The 20,987-nt window shown below is 38.9% G+C and overlaps 1 protein-coding gene across 5 annotated transcripts in view; it reads left to right on the forward strand.

Moving 5' to 3' along the window:
• The window catches only part of AP2B1 (adaptor related protein complex 2 subunit beta 1), a 128,371-nt gene that overhangs the window by 7,024 nt on the left and 100,360 nt on the right, over positions 1–20,987 (forward strand). For 4 of the 5 annotated variants that reach the window (XM_045490527.1, XM_045490524.1, XM_045490526.1 and 1 more), the window contains exons 2-5: positions 459–518; positions 6,961–7,066; positions 12,076–12,211; positions 14,086–14,331. In XM_045490527.1, the coding sequence (XP_045346483.1) occupies positions 482–518; positions 6,961–7,066; positions 12,076–12,211; positions 14,086–14,331 (525 nt within the window). In that variant the 5' untranslated portion in view covers positions 459–481. Of the gene's footprint in view, positions 1–458; positions 519–6,588; positions 6,689–6,960; positions 7,067–12,075; positions 12,212–14,085; positions 14,332–20,987 lie in introns of all 5 variants that reach the window. The other variant, XM_045490528.1, reaches the window with a different exon arrangement.

A 20,987-nucleotide genomic window follows, 5' to 3' on the forward strand; every position in this document is an offset into this window, starting at 1 on the left:
AGATCGTGACCTGGCTGAAGTCGGACGCCAAACCGACTGCGCCACCCAGGCGCCCCAAGAGTTACATTCTTAATTATCTTTGCGTCTCTTGAATCACCAATAACGGTGGTAAGGAAGAAAATACTCAATTTTGAGTACAGAAATTATTATAAATGTTCTTTTTTTTTTTTTTTTTTTCAACGTTTATTTATTTTTGGGACACAGAGAGACAGAGCATGAATGGGGGAGGGGCAGAGAGAGAGGGAGACACAGAATCGGAAACAGGCTCCAGGCTCTGAGCCATCAGCCCAGAGCCTGACGCGGGGCTCGAACTCCCGGACCGTGAGATCGTGACCTGGCTGAAGTCGGACGCTTAACCGACTGCGCCACCCAGGCGCCCCTAAATGTTCTTAAAAGTAGTTGAATTCCTTGCTGGACATCAATAATTTGGATAAGGGAATTTTTTTCTCTTGTTGTAGGTGCACATTAAAGATCCAAAACCATGACTGACTCCAAGTACTTCACAACGAATAAAAAAGGTAAGTATGAAAACTTGATTAAAGAACTTTTGAGTTTGAGTTCCTTCAAAAATTGTGGTGTAAGATTGTCCCACCTAGAATGTGTCTGACCTCTTTAGACATGCATATTGTGGACTATCTCATTGGGGATCTGCTATTTGTACAGAAAAGTGTATTTGAATAAACTGTTAAAGGATAGGCTTTTAAATATAGATAGACCTGGGATGCACTTCATTTTGGCTTGGAGGTTCTGTTTTGGTGAAAGGATGAAATCCAATTTTAATTTGTCGAAGATGGGTAGGTCTGAGGAAGGCAGAAAGGGAAGCAGCAGCAATTTATTCTCTTTTAGTTTTTACTTGGAAATATTAAAGCAGGAGCACCTGGGTGGCTCAGTTGGTTGCGTGTCCGACTTCGGCTCAGGTCATGATCTCGCGGTTTGTGGGTTCGAGCCCTGAGTTTGTGGGCTCTGTGCTGATAGCTTGGAGCCTGGAGCCTGCTTCAGATTCTGTGTCTCTTCCTCTCTCTGCCCCTCCCATGCTTATGCTCTGTCTCTGTCTCTCAATAATAAATAAACGTTAAAAAAATTTTTTTTTAAATATTAAAACAATACAGATCACGTAAAAAGTAAAAAAGAAATTTCTCTTTCTCCTTATTCTTGTTCCTTAGGTGAACTCAGGGTGTATCCTTAGTCTTTTTCTGTGCATATAAATGCAAGTATTAATGCATATGTTTAAAAAATTTTTATCTTTAACAAACTTCATGCAAACAGTACATAGAAACTTGATATTTTCATATCCCTCCATATAGATCTACCTCATTCTTTTAATTTTTTTTTTTAATGTTTATTTATTTTTGAGAGAGAGAGAGCACCAGTGGGGGAGGGGCAGAGAACGAGGGAGACACAGAATCCGAAGCAGGCTCCAGGCTCTGAGCTGTCAGTACAGAACGCGACACGGGGCTTGAACCCACAAGCTGTGAGATCATGACCTGAGCTGAAGTCGGACACTCAACTGACTGAGCCACCCAGGCGCCCCAGATCTACCTCATTCTTTATCTGGGCTTTGTCTAAATATGTTCTTTATACTTAAAACAGGGAACCTTTAGAATCAATTCCATGATTTTTAGGTTATAGACTGTGGATTACTTGAATAACTTTGCATTTATTAACCTCATTGTCTTTGTAATCAGAAATGTAATGCTGATTTTTACATTTGTGGAGTAGGAACTAAGGATTCTTGGGAAAATCCAAACTCCTCATCTTTTGTAAAATTGTTCCTAAATAATAGTTCATTTCTAGTGCGATAGATGGCCCTCCTATCAAAAACAGACTGGTTTCATTCTTCTCAACCTGTTGTTGAGAAGCTGAGATTTACTTTTCTTCAGGATTAGGATTCTGTGCTTTGTATTTAGCAGTCTTTATATTTACTGAAGCATTCTAACCATGACACAACTATCATTCCTCTTATTCGTCAACAACTTTTCTCCTCAAATGGACCTTTTCTCCTTTCTTCCAGTGGATGAAATATAACTTCTCTGCCTCAGAATTTATCTTTCTTGTTTCCGTTGTAATTTACTGGCCTCGGCCTCCTGACTGTCTTCAGATTTAACTAAGTTTAGTCTTGAAGAACCAAGGGTCCTTCTATCTTGTCTGATTCATTGCATGTATTTATTCCGAAAATATTTATTGAGTGTACACTGTGGAGTTTCTTTTCTGCAAGAGAGCGCAAGTAGGGAAAGGGCAGAGAGAGAGGGAGACACGGATCCGAAGCAGGCTCCAGGCTCTCTGAGCTGTCAGCACAGAGCCCAACACATGGCTCAAACTCATGAACCTTGAGATCATGACCTGAGCCGAAGTCTGATGCTTAACTGACTGAGCCACCCAAGCACCCCATAACACTATGGAGTTTCTGATTAAATATCCTAATTTCTTTCAAGTCAGAGTAGATGCAAAGGACACTGAATACCCTTTGGTTTCTAAAAATCATTTCCAACTAAAAGGAATCAGGACTCTTTGGAAAAGGAATCAGCACTTTTTGGAGAAATAACTGATTCCAGGGTGCATCAAGGGAAAGTACAAGATGAACATGAACATCTTATGCCAGAAAGCAAAAAAAAATTTGATGGGACATATCAAGGAGCAGCATGGTTTGAAGGGGCTTCCACTTGCCAAATTTGAGATAATTTGAGTATTAAAAAAAGTGATCATTAGGGGCACCTGGGTGATTCAGTCAGTTAAGTGTCCAACTCTTGATTTCGGCCCAGGTCATGATCTCAAGGTTTGTGAGTTCGAGCCCTACATTGGGCTCTGCACTGACAGTGTGGATCATGCTTGAGATTCTCTCTCTCTGCCCCTCTCCTGCTCACTTGCTCACTCTCTGTCTCAAAAGTAAATATTAAAAAAAAAAAAAATGACCATAGTCATTTAGGCAAGAGTCATCAATGAATACTAAAACAACTACCAGGTGAAAGCTTGATGAGGAACAAGATATTTAAATAGTCTTGAAGTTTCCTTTCACAAATTACTAATCACAAAGGAAAAAATAGTAACTTTACAGGGTTAGGACTTGGTATTTACCAACTTAACCACATATTTGATGGTAACATCACCTATAATGGGACGCATTAACATTATTTGCCTCTTTTTTTTTTTTTTTTTAATTTTTTTTTTTTTCAACGTTTATTTATTTTTGGGACAGAGAGAGACAGAGCATGAACGGGGGAGGGGCAGAGAGAGAGGGAGACACAGAATCGGAAATAGGCTTCAGGCTCTGAGCCATCAGCCCAGAGCCCGACGCGGGGCTCAAACTCACGGACTGCAAGATCGTGACCTGGCTGAAGTCGGACGCTTAACCGACTGCGCCACCCAGGCGCCCCAACATTATTTGCCTCTTGATGTCATTCACTGAGAAAAACATACCATCCCCTAAGAATTATGCCTGTCAAAATGCATAACCTCAATGTAATCATGAGGGAACATCCATGATAAACCCCGTACCGAGGGCATTCTGTAAAATAACTGGCCTAAACCTTTAATAAATGTCATTGTCATGAAAGACAAAGGCTAAGGAACTGTTTCAGGTTAAAGAAGATTAAAGAGATACTATAGTAAAATATAACATAGTGATCATTGGATCCTGGCCTGAGGGGGGATGGTGGTAAAATTACTATGAAGGAGGTTATCAAAACTTTTGAGTTGAGTCCGTAGATTAGATGATGATGATGTGTCAATGTTAAATTTCCTGATTTTGATCATAGCATTATGGTTATATAAGATAATCATTTTTGGAAATTGTACATTGATGTACTTAGAGCTAAAGAGACAGGATGGCTGCAGTTTACTATTATTGTTTACTATTATTCAGGAAGAAACATGTAGATATATAGAACATATGATAAAGCAAATGTGGCACAGTGTTAACAATTGGGGACTCTTGCAACTTTTAAGATTGAAATGATTTTTTTTTTTTTTTTTTTTTCTATTGAGAGAGGGAGAGCGAGAATCCCAAGCAGGCTTTGCACTGTCAGCGCAGACTCGACCTGGGGCTTAATCTCACAAACCATGAGATCCTTACCTGAGCCGAAATCAAGAGCCAGATGCCTAACTGACTGAGCCTGGTGCCCCTGAAAAAAAGTTTTGTTTTTGTTTTGTTTTGTTTTTTAATTTTAAAATAGGAGGGCACACTGTGGTGGTCTAGAGTGAGCAAACAGCATATCTGCTTGATACGCTGTTTTCAGGAAAGTGCAAGCATATCTGGCCTCTTCTGGTCATTTGGAGTTATGTCAGGGTAAACAAACTCTTCTATTACAATACAGAGAACTACATAGTGAGTTTCTTAATTTTATCAACTGCTAGTCTGTGACTTTCAATCTTTCCTACACATTGGAATTTCTCAGGGAAGTGTAGAACAATACTAATATCTAGGACCCTCCACCTGAGATACCCTGACTTCATTGGTCTGGGCTATGGCCTGGGTGTAGGGATTTTTTTAAGCACCCCACATTTTTCTCCTGTGTAGCCAAGATTGAGAACCATTGCTGGCTGTTAGCAGTGGTTGGTAGATTTGATTAGTGGGAGGAGGAAGAGAAAAATAGAAGAACTTGTATGTATGAGATAATTTGTGCCCTCTTTGGCTCTCACCCAACTTCTTCCCTATCTTTATTTTCTATACTTCACAAAAACTATTAGCACTTTGTCATTCATTATCAGCTTTTTTTCTGATTGTCTTACCATTCTGAAATGGTATTTATTTCTTCTTTTGTTAACATTTTGTGTGCTTTATGACCAAGGTATTGTCTATGTTGACATAAAAATGTATAATTAAAAAACTCCCCTAACTCTTCAAACCTTCTTTTGTAATGAGTCCTGGTAACCTTTTTTTATTCAGGGATTTGTAAAAGTTTAAGACCTACAGATTGAATCACGGCTGGGTAAATACCACATTTTAAAAAATGGATAGACTGTGTTCCTTTTACTTCCTGCAACACCCACCAGAGCTGCCACTGGAACATATTCTTTAAGTTTATGCTAGGATTGGAATAGTTTCAGTTACATCCTGTTTTGATTCTTCAGCTCCTGCTGCTATTCACAGTTCAGACTTTTGAAACCCTGTGGCTTGTCCTTTACTGTTCCTAGAAGTAAATGATGGGAACCCTGAGAGCTGGATTTGGCAGCTGAGGACTTGATGGAGAGGAGCATGACTCTAAAGGGCCCAGCTTTCCTGACTGCTATTTTTGCAGTTGTTGATTAAATAAAGCTGATTTTTGTAGCATTAATGTTTGCCTTGTTGTTAGTGGATTTTAATGTCACAAGCCTTTTTAGTGGTCAACTTTTATGTTTCTTACCAGTTTCATCCTTCCCATTGAGAGGCTTTAATAGATCACAGAATTTGCTGTCCCCACTGTTTCTGTACTGATGAATGAAGTCTGGTTAAAATGAACATCAAGCACAGTCCTAGAAATGGAGGAAAATGAGGCAGTGTTGTTGAAGAGTTTAAGAGTACAGATGGAAGGTTGAACGGGGAGTAGCCAGTTTCTCTTTCATAGGCTTAGTGGTATATTTTCTTCTTTCTTTTAAAACCGGTGGAAAATTGTTACCTTTTCTTTCAGCGCCAGTTTTCTGAAGATAGGTGAGCCTGGTCCTTAAGATAGTGATGATATCCCTGGCATTTCCCAGGGTGGGGCCTGAGTACTCATTCAGGATTGTGCCTTTAGAAATGGTTCTGGTTTGTACCATTCTTGAAGCTTCAAGATTATCATTTTTGTTAGATCAGTTGAATAGGATGGGGCCTTAAAGCCTGTCAGCTTCTTAAAGTGTTAATTAGAGCAGTGATTCTCAGCCCTGGTTGTGCATTAGAATCACTTGGAGAGGGGCACCTGGGTGGCTCAGTCGCTTGAGTGTCTGACTTCGGCCCAGGTCATGATCTCACCGTTCGTGAGTTCAAGCCCCACGTCAGGCTCTGTGCTGACAGCCTGGAGCCTGCTTTGGATTCTGTGTCTCCCTCTCTCTCTGCCCCTCCCTAGCTCATGCTCACTCGCTTGCTCTGTCAAAAATAAACTTTAAAAAAAAAAAAAAAGAATCACTTGGAGAAACTTTAAAAAATATGAACCTAAGAGTTCTGTTTGACATGCTGATTTATTTGCCCCAGAATAGAGCCTGAGCATTGTTATTTTTATTTTTATTTTTTTAGTGCTTATTTATTTGTGAGAGAGCGCATGTGTGCACACACGAGCGAGTAGGAGAGGGATAGAGGGAGAGGGAGACACGGTCTGGAGCAGGCTCCAGGCTCTGAGCTGTCAGCACAGAGCCTGACGTGGAGCTCAAACTCACAGACTGCGAGATCATGACTTGAACTGAAGTTGGACGCCCAACCGACTGAGCCACACAGGCAGCCCGTTATTAATTTTAAATACCTCCCAAGTAATTTAGTGTCTAGCCAAGGTTGAAAACCTCTGGATTCAGCAGTCAGGAGACATAGTTCTAAGGGCAGCTCTGTCACTGACTCACTCTGATCTTTGAGCCTTAGTTCTTCATCTGTGAAATTGAGAGTGGGTGAATGAGCTGATATCTAGTGTCTCTTTGGCTTGAAAACAGATTTGTGAACCTGTTCCCGTGCCTACATGTATTGTTTCCCTTGGGACCTTGAAATTCTGATGGAAGATCATCCCTCAGACGCCGTTCTCTCCCCTGTGTAGTAAGATATGAGATTTGCTTTTTCCCCGCTCCCACACTTCTAAGATCCGGATTGCAGCTTCCTCTCTGGCATAACCTAAATGATGGTATCTTTATCAATGGTCAATTAATATTCTAGGGATTTGAATTGTACCTATCCTGTAATTTTTAAATCCTCTACTTCAGTTGCTGCCCTGTCTCTGGTCAGCTGTTATGTTATTTATTACAGAGTGTAGTATTTTGCTCTAGTTTTCTGGTCCTAGGATCTTACCAATTTGTTCTCTTTTCTTGTAGGAGAAATCTTTGAATTGAAGGCTGAACTCAACAATGAAAAGAAAGAAAAGAGGAAGGAGGCTGTGAAGAAGGTGATTGCTGCCATGACTGTGGGGAAGGATGTTAGGTAAGGGTCATCACTCCTGCTGTCGGTCACTTTAGACCCATACCCTATTTTATGGCTTTTACTGCTTTTCATTTAACTGTTGTAAACAAAGAACCTATAAGAATGGGTTTGTCCCACTGAAAATCACAAGGAAGTATAGTTGCTTTTACGTGAACTCTGTGACTTTTTTTTTGAAGAATGAAACCAGTTTGATTTTTTTGCGTCCAGATCTAGCATAAAACCTCCTGAGAGCTGGCACAGTTACAGATCTGTTGCTGAAGTAGTTTTAGGAGATGATAAAAATGTACCGAGAAGCAGAAGCTCATATGTTCTTTAATTGGCTCGAGCCAATGTTCTTAACTCTACAACTCTAGAATCAGTTGCTGAATTCAAGATGAAAATCAACGTTAACAAAGTCTGTTTTCTCACCCTCCCTGCTCTCCCCCTAATTCAGCCAGACCATTTGGAAATAGGTGCAGATTATCTGCAAGCCCCTGAGGATTCCCAAAATCCTTTCGGGGGATTTATGAGGTCAAGGCTATTATAGTAATACTTAGGTGTTATTTGCCTTTTCACTGTGTTGACATTTGCACTGCTGATGCCTTAGTGCGAATCAAGGTAGCAGTGCCAAACTGTGATAGTAGTCATTGTATTCTTCATCACCACTTACTTCCAGGAAAAAAGGGCAGTTTCACTTAGGGCTATTCTTCATTGACGCATTAAAAATGTATTTTATTAAGCCTTGAAATATGAGTCAGGTCTTTTTAATATTCCATGCAATAAAATAGGAATTATGCATAAAGCACTTCTGCATAACATAGTGTGATTGGTTGACCTGGAAAAAAGCCGATTGTTTGAATTGGGAATACCATTTTTAAGTAAAAGAATGATTGACAGACAAATTATAGTTAATCAGATCTTCAGTATTTGGGAGACATTTTATCAAAAATGAACAAAGTGAACCTGTCACTTCTAGAGAAAAAAATTGACAGATCCATTTTGAGCTTTAAAGTAAAAATTAGATTGTTGGAAAACTTGTATCTCTCATTATGAGCTTGACAGCATCCCAATACTTAGAGACTTTTCTGATGAGATTGGTGGTGAAATGAATTAATGTATTATTTACTGTTCTCTGATGAAATGTGTCATTGGGAGGATCTGCATAACTCAACCAATATTTTCTAAATGACCAGTGCATAGATCATAGAAGTATCCATGGGTAAAAGATCCATTCACATTAAGTGATAAAAGATAGATCTTATTGCAAGCAAGTTTAAAAAGTTTGATATGGTTTCAGATTCCACATTGTAGCTGACTTTTAAGCTGATTAATGTGTGTGCTGAAAAAGACAAGAGAAAAAGCCTTTGTCTAGCTTTAATGTATCAAAGAATATCCAGTTATCTGAAAAAGCTGTTAAAATACTCCTCTCTTTTCCAATTAATATATGTGTATGATTTGCTTCTTACACTTCAGTCAAAACAACATTCTACAGGGGTGTCTGGGTGGCTCAGGCGGTTAGGTGTGCAACTCTTGATTTTGGTCAGGTCATGGTCTCACGGTTTGTGAGTTCAACCCTCACATCGGGCTCTGTGCTGACAGTGTGTGGAACCTACTTGTTATTCTGTCTCCCTCTCTCTGCTTCTCCCCACTCACATTCTCTCAAAATAAATAAATTAACTTAACAACAACAACAAAAAACCCCAACATTCTACAACAGGTTGAATGCAGGAGCAAATATGAGGATATAGCTGTCATTGCTTAAACTAGACATTAAAGAGATTTGCAACATGTAAAACAATATCGTCTTAATTTTTTAAAAAATACAAATTTTTTTGCTTTAAAGTGATATGTTAATATGAAATGCATTTGTTATTTTAGAACTTTTTTTAGTGTTTTATTTTTGAAAGCGTATGCACATGCATGCAAGCTGAGGAGGGGCAGAGAGAGAGGGAGATAGAGGAGTCAGAACAGGCTCTGCAGTGAGAGTGGAGAGTCTGATGCAGGGCTCAAAACCATGAACCGTGAGATCATGACCTGAGCCAAAATCAAGAATTTGAACACTCAATTGACTGAGCTACCCTGACGCCCCACATATCATAGTTTAAACAAAATGATAGTAGATATCTTTTGGCCTTCATTGTATTTACTATCTAGTTGAAGAGACCCAAAATCTGAAAACTTAGGGAGTAATAAAATACAATTTTATTATTAGGAACTAGAGTATACATTAAAGGCAATAAGAGTTCTACAAAAGAGAGATACATGTAAATAGGAATAGTTGAAGAACACTTCTCGGAGGAGATGGGATTTGTGCCGTGCCTAGATAGCTCAAAGAGGCAGAATAAATAGAGCTGAGCTATTCATAGGTTATCATATTTCAGTCTTCCCTCCAAGTAACTTCAAGTTCAGTGCTGTGAGAAAGAAATACAATGTGAGCCCCATATATGATTTAAAATTTTCTGATAGCCAAGTTAAAATAAAACATAGATGAAATTCTAATAATATATTTTATTTAACAGTATATCGAGTATCATTCCAATATGAAATTTAAAAATAATAAAAATTATTGAGGTAATTTACATTATATTTTTCATACTAAGTCTTCAAGATCCAATGTGTATTTTATATATACATAAATATATATGTATGTGTATATGTATATGTGTGTGTATATATATACATATATATATCTCATATATATATCTTATATATATATATATCTCATATATATATATCTCACATATATATATATCTCACATCATAGTTCAGACTAGCCACACTGCCAGTGAGTAGCTGCATATGACCTGTGGCTACCATATTGGAAAAATCAACTTTCTAGCTTTATAGGTTGATACTTAACAGTTTTTACCTCTAGAACTTTGTTCTTGACCAAGATCTTTTTGATCTTGGGCAGGTTGTTGGAATTAAATTACTCAGGATCTTAAATTTACTGTTGGTTAATGTGTCACATTTGTTTGTCAGTTTTTAGTTGTTTTGCCCATGAGTTATTCTAAGAAATGGAAAGAACATTCATTTTGGGGGAATGTTAATTAGTGTTTGTTGAGTATCTACATGTGCTTGAAACTAGGTATGTATATTCAGATTAAACAGTTTGCCTTTCAGAGCAGAAGTCATTGGTTCGTTGGAGATAAGGTGGATTCTTTGACTTTGCTGTCCATCTTCCTTTCTGTAAATAACTATTTCTGCTTATTGTGTGTGTGTGTCCAGGAGCTGTACCATGTGACCAGTTATTTCAGCCATTCTCCTTTTTGTAGAAATATACTGACATTTGCTTTCTGTGTACTTGTAGTAAGATGTTCAGAAGTATTTAGACGTTTTACAGTACTTTGATAAAGCTTTAAGGGGAAGTTTAATTGCTAATCTCATAAAATTATAGTTCACCTATATTTTAAAAATACAGCTTATACGTTAAAATCCAATAAGCTCACCTTCTAAACTAATGATGCCACTTTCCTTTGGCTTTACAGGAAAGTAGTAAATCATGAAATGACTTGAACTTGGAAAAAGTGTAAACTCCTTTTATATTTGAGGAGACTCGTTTTCATTGTCTGAATACGTAATATTAAGAATAAAGAAATAGGGGCACCTGAGTCGCTCAGTTGGTTAAGCGTCTGATTCTTGATTTGGGGTTAAGGTCATGATCTCAACAGTTCGTGGGATCGAGCCTCTTGTCGGGCTCTGCACTGACAACATGGAGCCTGCTTGGGATTCTCTCTCTCCCTCTCTCTGTGCCCCTTCCCCACTTGCACGTGCTCGCTTGCTCTTTCTCTCAAATAAACTAAAGAAAAAAAAAAAAAGAATAAATTCCACTAGAAGGGAATCAGGACGTCTTAGAAAAATGACTGATTTTAATTGTAAGATTAGAAATGAACCAAGTGATCCTGGATGGAACATCATGTCCTACCAGAAAGCAAGGAAACTGGTGGAAATACAGGGTCACATCCCAGGGACTCAGAAGCGAACTGAGTAAGTTCTCACTGGCCAAGGATAGAAGAATATGAACATTTAAAAAGTATAGCAACCGGGGCGCCTGGGTGGCGCAGTCGGTTAAGCGTCCGACTTCAGCCAGGTCACGATCTCGCGGTCCGTGAGTTCGAGCCCCGCGTCGGGCTCTGGGGCTGATGGCTCAGAGCCTGGAGCCTGTTTCCGATTCTGTGTCTCCCTCTCTCTCTGCCCCTCCCCCGTTCATGCTCTGTCTCTCTCTGTCCCAAAAATAAATAAACCTTGAAAAAAAAATTAAAAAAAAAAAAAAAGTATAGCAACCATAGTGCGTTGAACCTACAATGAATTGATATGTAGAATTACTGTTAATTTGTATATGTGATAAAGACTGTTTTTTTAAAAGCAACATTCCAGGGGTGCCTGGGTGGCTCAGTTGGTTAAGTGTCTGACTTCGGCTCAGGTCATGATCTCACAGTTTGTGAGTTCAAGCCCCGTGTCGGGCTCTGTGCTGACAGCTCAGAGCCTGGAGCCTGCTTCGGATTCTGTGTCTCCCTCTCTCTGCCCCCTGCCCTGCTCACACTCTGTCTCTGTCTCTCAAAAAGGGAGTAAACGTTAAAAAAAAAAAAAAAAATTAAAAGCAACATTTCTAAAAGATATGTCCTAAAATATTATATGTGAAATTATATGATGTCTAGGATTTCGTTAAAAATAATCCAGAGCAACTAGATGGGATAGGGACAGGGAGGGAAGGAGAATGGATTGAGGACATGTATTAATACTTGTTTATAGCTGGGTGATGGATATATTGGGTTCATTATACTGCTGTTTCTATTTGTTAGGAATTTTTGTAATGAAAAGTTTCTTAAAAACTCTATTTTTAGAGACTTTCTTGAGACCCAGGGTTACATTTTCTTTAGAAATTGATCTCAGTGAGATAATTATTATTACCGTGGGGACATTTGTCCTTGCATCAGATCACTTTGTAAAATAAGGCCATTTCTTCAGGTTCTATCCATTGGCTTGACACCAACATCTTTTCATTTTTCTTTTCTCTTTTCTCCTCTCAGCTCTCTCTTTCCAGATGTAGTGAACTGTATGCAAACCGACAATCTGGAATTAAAGAAGCTCGTGTACCTTTATTTGATGAACTACGCCAAGAGTCAGCCAGACATGGCCATCATGGCTGTCAACAGCTTTGTGAAGGTAACATTTCCCCCAGGGACTCAAGACCAGTCTCTTCTGTCTCAAGTAACCTTTTCAGAAGTGTTTCTTGATATAGTTAGTGTCTGCATTGCAAATAAGCAACCTCTGTTCCAAAAGAGGGCCTCTGGAGAAGTACTGGCACTGACTAGGAATGGTCATGTTTTTAAGCCTTCTTTATGCCAGCAGTTGTCATCCAATTCAGACCATATGGAGAGCTTTCAGTTAGCTGGTCTTGGTGTCCTTGCCAGATGGAAGAAGAAAAGCAAGTGAAGAAGCCTTAATGTTTTACCTACCCAGGCTGACAAAGCTTAGGTATATCATTGCAGTTTCAGTAACCTGGGCTTTATCTAGTTTCCCTTTGTAAAAATTATGCTTATGAGTTAGAAGTAGTAGAAACCACAGGAGCTACTACCTCTGTTTTGTCTTACTTAATAGGTCTTAACACTGGATTAATTTTTTTATTATGGAAACTTTCAAACATAATGAAGTAGAGGAAATCGTATTATAAATTCCTACCCATCTTGTAGTTGCAGTAGTTAATAACCCATGACCAGTCGTGTTTTATTTATTCTCCCATACATGCTTTCCTGACTCCTCCTCATTCTCCTACTAGATAATTTTAACGTAAATCCCAAACATGATAAAGATGAAAAATAATTTCATCCTTACATTTGTCAGAATAAGATCTCTTTTTTAAACATAACTACAATTTTCACATCTTAAAAAATTGACCATTAAGGAATTTCTTATTATTGAACATGCAGTCATAGTTTTCCTATCATTAGATTTGATGGACATAATGAGGCTGTACCTATTAAGAAATACATATTTTAATATTTTATATATATATATATATGGTTTTTTGCTGTTTTTTCCCCTTTGTTGGGAATTTAGTCTGCATTAAAAAAAAGACAGTATTTCTAAAATTAGCTTTTATTAAACTGTTCTGAAAAATAAACTATATGCTTTCTTTCTTATGGAATTTTTGTTCTTTACCTGTGTTTAGCTACATTGTACAAAATCAGAGAACATAACATTCTTTCTGTCTGGTGGTTCATAGGTGGACTATGAACTACATCATTGGAAAGACAATTTAGTTTACTTGTTTTGTACTTTGGTGTATACAAGGTTTAGAATGTTTAAAGAAAATTTTTAGCATAGTGCAATTTAAGGAGTATTCTATTTGTACTGTATTTGGAAGCATTTGCTAATAAAGGAGAATGTAGGAGTGCCTGGCTGGCTCAGTTGGTAGAATATGCAACTCTTGAACTTGGGTCCATGAGTTCAAGCCCCATGTTGGGTGTAGAGTTCACTTAAAAATAAATAAGTAAATAAATCCCTCATTTGGGGAAAAAAAGAAAGAGAATGTATGTTAATTGGGATCTTGGAGGGCTCTCTCTGCTGCTTAACTCCAGGAACTTGGGGCAGGCCCAAACCAGTTTCTCTCTCCTTTGCTTTCTTGGCTGTAGGCACCAGAAAGTCCCAACCTCTTTTTTCCCTACTTGATATTTGCAGACTGGCTCTGGAGTGGAACACATCTTTTCAATTCCTCATTTTTTTCCTGTTGTTAAGGCAGGTCCACTAATAGCCATGGGGATGGTATTACCAGCTCACTAAGGTGCTGCCCTTCTGGGCATTTCTTCACTGTGTTTATAAAACAATTAAATGATTTTCTAAGCTAAACTCTTAAATAGGCAAGTAAGATTTGTACTTAGGAAACAATAGCATGGCATGATTTATGTTCTGATATAGAATGTAACTGGAAGCTTACATTAAGGAAATATTTTTTTGTGGTTTGTATAAACTAGACTATTTTAGTTACCATGTACACCTACAGTTGTCAATGATTTTTTTTTTTTTTTTTTTTTTTAAAGGACTGTGAAGATCCTAATCCTCTCATTCGGGCCTTGGCAGTCAGGACCATGGGGTGCATCCGGGTGGACAAGATTACAGAATATCTGTGTGAGCCCCTCCGAAAGTGTTTGAAGGATGAAGATCCCTATGTTCGGAAAACAGCAGCAGTCTGTGTGGCAAAACTCCATGATATCAATGCCCAAATGGTAGAGGATCAGGGATTTCTGGATTCTCTGCGGGATCTCATAGCAGATTCAAATCCAATGGTAACAAACTTCTGCTTTTATAAAGAGAATAGTGCTTAAAATGGGTCCCTTTTAAAAAAGCATGTTTAAAACAAATCTTATGTTTGGGACATTGAAACCTAGGTTAGCTATGGGAAGTATGAATTCTGTGTGTCCCTCAGATTATCTGTCTCACACTGTAGGTGTTTCTGAGGTGAAAACCAACTACTAAAATACTAGGGTCTTAAAGCAAACCTTTGCATCATACCTATCCCTGTATTTGCTCAGCAACCGGTTCTTTCATCATTTTTTTAAGAGGATTTTACCTTAAATTGATAGCAGTTTTTTAAAGATGATTTCTTCAGATGTTTGTGGTCTTTTCTAGCAGTGTGGCAATAGAAACAAAGTTCTATTTATTGCTTAGTGATTTTTATGCATTCTTCTACAGGAAAATTCTAGGACAAGATTCTCTTTTGACAACTAACGTTTTAAACATTTGGTAGCTAGGAGTGCCTGGGTGGCTCAGTCGGTTGAGCGTCAGACTCTTGGTTTCAGCTCAGGTCATGATCTCACAGGTTGGTGAGCTCGAGCCCCACATCAGACTCTGTGCTGATGGTGCAGAGCCTGCTTGGGATTCTTTCCCTCTCTATCTGCCCCTCCCACGCTTATGCTTGTTTGTGCATGCGTTCTCTTTCTCTCTCTCTCTCTCTCTCTCTCTCTCTCTCTCTCAATAAATAAATAAATAAATAAACTTAACCAAAAAAAAAACTTTAAACATTTAGGAGCTGGAAAACAACTTAACACCTTAAAGTTTGGAGTACTTTTATTTCTCATATTAACATTTTTTTTTCTTAATTTTTTTTTTTTCAACGTTTATTTATTTTTGGGACAGAGAGAGACAGAGCATGAATGGGGGAGGGGCAGAGAGAGAGGGAGACACAGAATCCAAAGCAGGCTCCAGGCTCTGAGCTGTCAGCACAGAGCCTGACGTGGGGCTCGAACTCACGGATCGCGAGATCGTGACCTGGCTGAAGTCGGACGCTTAACCGACTGCGCCACCCAGGCACCCCTCTCATATTAACATTTTTAACTTTGTCCATATAATGAAGGGGAGAAAGTCCCAAGTGGTATGTTGACTCTGCTGGTAACTGGAGCTCATTTGAATTCAATGATTGGTCAAAGTATCATTGCTGAGAAGATGAAGGAATATGGCCACCTTTTCTCCCCTTTTTGCCTAATACAATATTTACTTAGAGGTGAATAATTGTGAGTTAATCAAATGAGTAACCTTTGAATACTTTTCTTGTTGTTGAACTTTCTGGAATTTGCCTTGAAATAGACATTGCCTCTCACTTGCAAATTACCCACTCAGATCTCTGCTTTGATATTTCATTTGGTTCATCTTATTCTTTGAATAGCCTTGGCTTCTGTTTATTCTTCTTCAAGTTTAGTATCAAGGTCAAAGGATGAAGCAAGCCCCACTTTTTGGGTGCAGATATGGATGTGCTTAAACTATGACTTCTGATAGGATGTCACCATCAGTAAGAAGATTCAGCCTTTCCTTTTTTCCACCTCAAGTAAGATCATGTGACTTCTCCCCCGCTTTTTTTTATTCCATACAGGAAGAAATTTATAGGGGTGTCTGGGTGCCTCAGTTGGTTGAGCGTCCAGCTCTTGATTTTGGCTCAGGTCATGTGATATCACGGTTCATGGGTTTGAGCCCCATGTTAGGCCCTGCGCTGACAGTTCAGAGCCTGCTTGGGATTCTCTCTGCCCCTGTCCTGCATGTGTGCTGTCTCTCTGTCAAATAAGTTTTAAAAAAAAAAAAAAAAGGAAGAAGAAATTTACAAGGCATTAGTATCTATGTTATAGACTGTGTAGTTGGTCCTAAGTTGTATTTTAGTGTTGTTTCTGAATCACTGTTACTCTGAACAGCTGTACTGGAAATTTTCTACCTGAGGACAAATGAGAAGATGAAAAGTATTTGGCTTCCATGCTCCCAATTTCGGGCATCCAGATGAATAGGGTATTGTGCACTCATGGACACTTGTTAAATAGTGGGACTAGGAATGTGGAGTGGAGTGAGGTGAAAATGAATTCTAACTCATTTAGGCAATTCCATTTTGGGGAGAAAAAGGCATTTTTACACTAATGTAAATTCTTCAAAGTAGAACGTACAAAATTAGATGATCAGGGATAGGGAGTAACTGATGGTTTAGTAAAGGTTTGCTTTTTCTTTTTTCTGCTCTTTTCTTTTTTTTGTACCCAAGCACTTAGAACTTAAAACTTTATCCAGATCAGTTGAGAGGGTGGAATGATTCTGGAACAAGCCTAATTTAACTTATTTTAAGTTTTCATTATGGAGGAAGGGCTGGTTTTGGCCAGATCCTACTCTCAAGTAACATGTATGCCATTTATTTATTTATTTATACTTTATATTATGGGAATTTTCAAACATATTCAAAATTAAAGTGACTAAATGAAAATGAGATAAGTGAAATGAATCCATTTACCATCATCAGATTCGGTAATTATCAGCATGTGCTAGGCTTGTTTTACCTGTTTTCCCCCATGCCATACCTACCTATATAAGTAATATAAACAGGCAACACATCAGTGGGTCTCTGTTTGAATTTAATATAACATTATATTAAACTATAATACTCTTAATAAAATTTCCTAATCTGTTTTTACTACAGGTTATCAGGAGGTGATTTCAGGGGATTTTCACAAGTTACCTTTGAGGAAACTTTTAGAGAAAATTTAAGGTCACCTGGTAGATTTTGAGAAACTTTCAGGAGCCACTTTTGTTTACTGTGTCTTTATTGCCGATTTTCCTAGAGCAGGTGTCAGCATTAATTATCATTGGACCTATTGCTCTCTAAATAGAAAATCTTTTTGATTCTCGTCACATTTCTCAGTAGCAGAACTTTTCCCTTGATATTGTTCAATGGAGTGCTAGCAAGGCTCACAGGGTGCAAAATTTAAAATGGTACTCACATTCAGGTGCCAACTCCATACCTGCAGAAGCCTGAAAGTGGAGTGTCTCCTTAAGCTTGCGCCTTACTTGCCTTACTCTTGTTCTGGTCTTGTTTTACATACTCTTATTCAAATCATTTTTTGAGCTCTTCATGCTTGTTTTAGTGAAGAACTGAAAAGTTTGTGTTAAGATAGCCAACAGACACACATGCCTACCTTTGATCTCGAACCCATACTTTTCATCTCAATCGATGTCCTGCTTTTTGCCAAAAAGTATTACAACCGGCATTTAGACCACTGATTTTCCTTTTTTATCAGCTGGGTCAAATACTGTTGATAGGAAACAGGTGAATACATGAATGTAAGGTTTAATAGCTCAAACATCTGAGAGATTCCAAAGGATTCTGATGACCATACGTTCTTAGGAAAAGGGAAATTTAAACTTAAATGCATTCTATGCCAGATACATGCTTTTACTTACGATTTATTGCTTCGTTCTCTTATCTTCCCAATGCAGTAGAGGTTATTCCATGTTGAGATCAAGAAGTGTGCACTCAGGAAATTATCCCAGAGTCCTACAGCTAGTGCTAATATAGCCAGGATTCTAACCTAGTTCTGAGTCCCAATACCCGTTATTGGTCACTGTCTTCATAGAGGTAGGTCTACAATAGAATTTAAATGTGTGTATTCACACGTACACATTTAGAACTGTTTTATTGTTTCAAAATGGTTAAAATTTTGAATATATGGAGGCCTTTAATTATCTGAGACCTGTTTTACTGTGGAAATCCTCTCAAGCTCCTTACTCTGATGCTTGAGTCCTCTTCTGCTCTGGAGGGTATTTTGTTGCACTGTTTCAGAAGTTGTTCCACACGGTGGCAGCACTGCACCAGAAAATACTAGAATCTCTTGCCAAAAAAAAAAAAAAATTAACGTTTCCAGGGGGTTCTGCTTTAGTAATTTTCTTATAGCTCACTTCAGAAGGGCATCCTAAAGGTGAAAGCACCTGCAGAAATGACTTTGAAATCGGAGAGTAAAATGTTGATCAAGATCTGAATACTTTTGGGGTTATGTTGATTTCCAAGCTCATTCCTGGGAGTAGGGTACCTTGCTGCAACTAATAGATTTGTTTTCATTTCTTGTCTTTCTGGGGGGGATCACACGCACTTCCTTTTCCTATAGTTATCCCATTTATAACAGTTAAAGCAGACTTTCAGTGAAATACTATTTGAAAGAGAAAAGACAGACTTTGAAGTAAAAAAATTCTCTTAAATTCTAGCTCAACGTCACTGAGTTTCTTCTTCTGTTGAATGAGGGGCGCCATTGTAGAAAGGTGTTAGGAGTATTTATTGAGCTGTGGTATAAAAAGTGCGTATTCAAGGGGCACCTGGGTGGCTCAGTTGCTTAAGCGTCCAACTTCAGCTCAGGTCATGATCTCACGGTTCATGAGTTTGAGCCCCGCGTCAGGCTCCGTGCAGACAGCTCAGAGCCTGGAGCCTACTTCAGATTCTGTGTCTCCCTCTCTCTTTGCCCCTCCTCTGCTCACGTTCTGTCTCTCTCCCTCTCAAAAATAAATAAACATTAAAAAAAATTAAATAAAAAACACATATTCAAGTGCTTGGCTTATGGGAGCTCATGAGAATGATGGCTGCTGCTCCTGTAAGTATGAAATAGACATTAGACAGGGTTAACGTTATTGCTACAATATTAACTTAAAAGGTCCTGGTGCCGTTGATAGCTGTACAAACTCATATAGTACAGCCTTTTCTGAGAGAATTAGAGCCAAACTTATTTTCAGATGCAGATTTTATTCATTATTTTGAAAGCAAACCTGTATTCAGAATGAGCAACCACTTTGGAGCTACAGGAGAATAGCTCCCATGACTTCTTCACAGATGTCAGAATTATTTTATTTTATTTTATTATTTTATCTTATTTTATTTTATTTTATTTTATTTTTTACATTTTATTTTATTTTTGAGAGGCAGAGAGAGACAGAGCACAAGTGGGGGAGGGGCAGAGAGAGAAGGAGACACAGAAGCCGAAGCAGGCTCCAGGCTTTGAGCTGTCAGCACAGAGCCCAACATGTGGCTTGAACTCACAAATCATGACCTGAGCCGAAGTCAGGTGCTCAACCGACTGAGCCACCCAGGTGCGCCCACAGATGTCAGAATTTTTAGAATTTCCACCAAATGTATATTTACAAGAAAAAAATGCACTTTTGGGTGATAGTGATTGTTTTGTAGCTTTTTTCCCGTACATTAGGATTTTCCCTCCTTTACTATGGTTTTTATTTTTTCCTCCAAGGCATTTGAGATACTCTGACTTTAGTTAGCATGTTCATGCTAGAGTCTGCCACTCCTGAGACTCCCAACAACCCCATCGCATGGTTGCTTTTGTTTGTGAACTCGGCTCTCCTGAGTCCCGTTGGCTTAGGACTTTGCCCCTTTAATGTCTTCTAAACCTTCTCCATTCTGCTTCCATCAGTCACCCTGAGAGCTGCCCTGGGAAGCCCCACTTCCCTCTGCTCTGTCCTCTCTGCCAAAGCACAAATTACTGAATAAGTAGGAAACCTATTTCTGTTTGATGAGTGTTCTGCACGAGCAGTCTGTTCTCAGAATAGCCTCAGCTTGGCCCAGAATAGCCTTTAGCAAAGGTTCTGGTTAAAACTGCTAGCATCTTGGGGCACCTGGGTGGCTTGGTCAGTTAAATGTCTGACTTTCAGTTTTGGCTCAGGTCGTGATCTCACAGTTTGGTGAGTTCGAGCCCTGCATCAGGCTCTGTGTTGACAGTGTGGAGCCTGCTTGGGATTCTCTCTTTCTCTCCCCTTCTCTGTCCTCTTCCCCTGTTCACAATGTCTCTGTCTCTCTAAATAAATAAATAAACAAACCAGTTATCTTCTTTTAATTAGAAATTATTCTAGAAAGCTATCTTATAAAGAGGCCTTATAAAAATTTTATAAAGAGGCTTTAACTGGGTTCATTCACATATACCATGCAAGTGAAAGACAAACAGAACCCACATTCCAAGGATCGACATAGGATGAGAAGCCTCCAATGATCCGGTGCCAGCTCACAGGTCAAAAGGCAGTCACGTCTTTTTGGTGACCATCACCAGCATGTAGAAGCAGCATGGTATTATGGCAGTGGATCTCAACTGGGAGCGATTTTGCTCCCCAGGGTACATTTGGCAATATCTAGGGCACTTTTCGTTGTCACAGCTAACCGGAGGGATGTTGCTAGTATCGAGTGGGTAGAGTCCAGGGCTACTTCAGACATCCTGCAGTGTACAGGACAGCCCCCTAGAGCAACCAGTTATTCATCCCCAAATGTCAGTAGTGCTAAGTTTGCAAAAATTTGGATTATAGAAGTAATAGAAATAGCATATAACCACGTAGGGCCAGAGTGGCTGCTGTTTTGAGTCCTGGTGTGGCTGCTTAATAAAAATGTTGCCTTTAACAAGTTATTTAAAATGAGCTTCAGTTTCCTTGTCTTTAAAAAGGTAATAATGCTTATTTTACCCAATTATTTTGAATATGAAGGAATAATTTAAAAAGTTAAATAATGCCTGGGGCACCTGGGTGGCTCATCGGCTCAAATCTTGATCTCAAGTTTTGTGAGTTCGAGCCCCGCATTAGGCTCTCTGCTGTCAGTGCAGAGCCCATTTGTGATCCTCTGTCTCCCTCTCTCTGCCCCTCCCCCACTTGTGCACACTCTCTT

This window comes from Leopardus geoffroyi, chromosome E1 (assembly GCF_018350155.1).
Source record: "Leopardus geoffroyi isolate Oge1 chromosome E1, O.geoffroyi_Oge1_pat1.0, whole genome shotgun sequence".
In the NCBI taxonomy this organism is placed as follows: Eukaryota; Metazoa; Chordata; class Mammalia; order Carnivora; family Felidae; genus Leopardus; species Leopardus geoffroyi.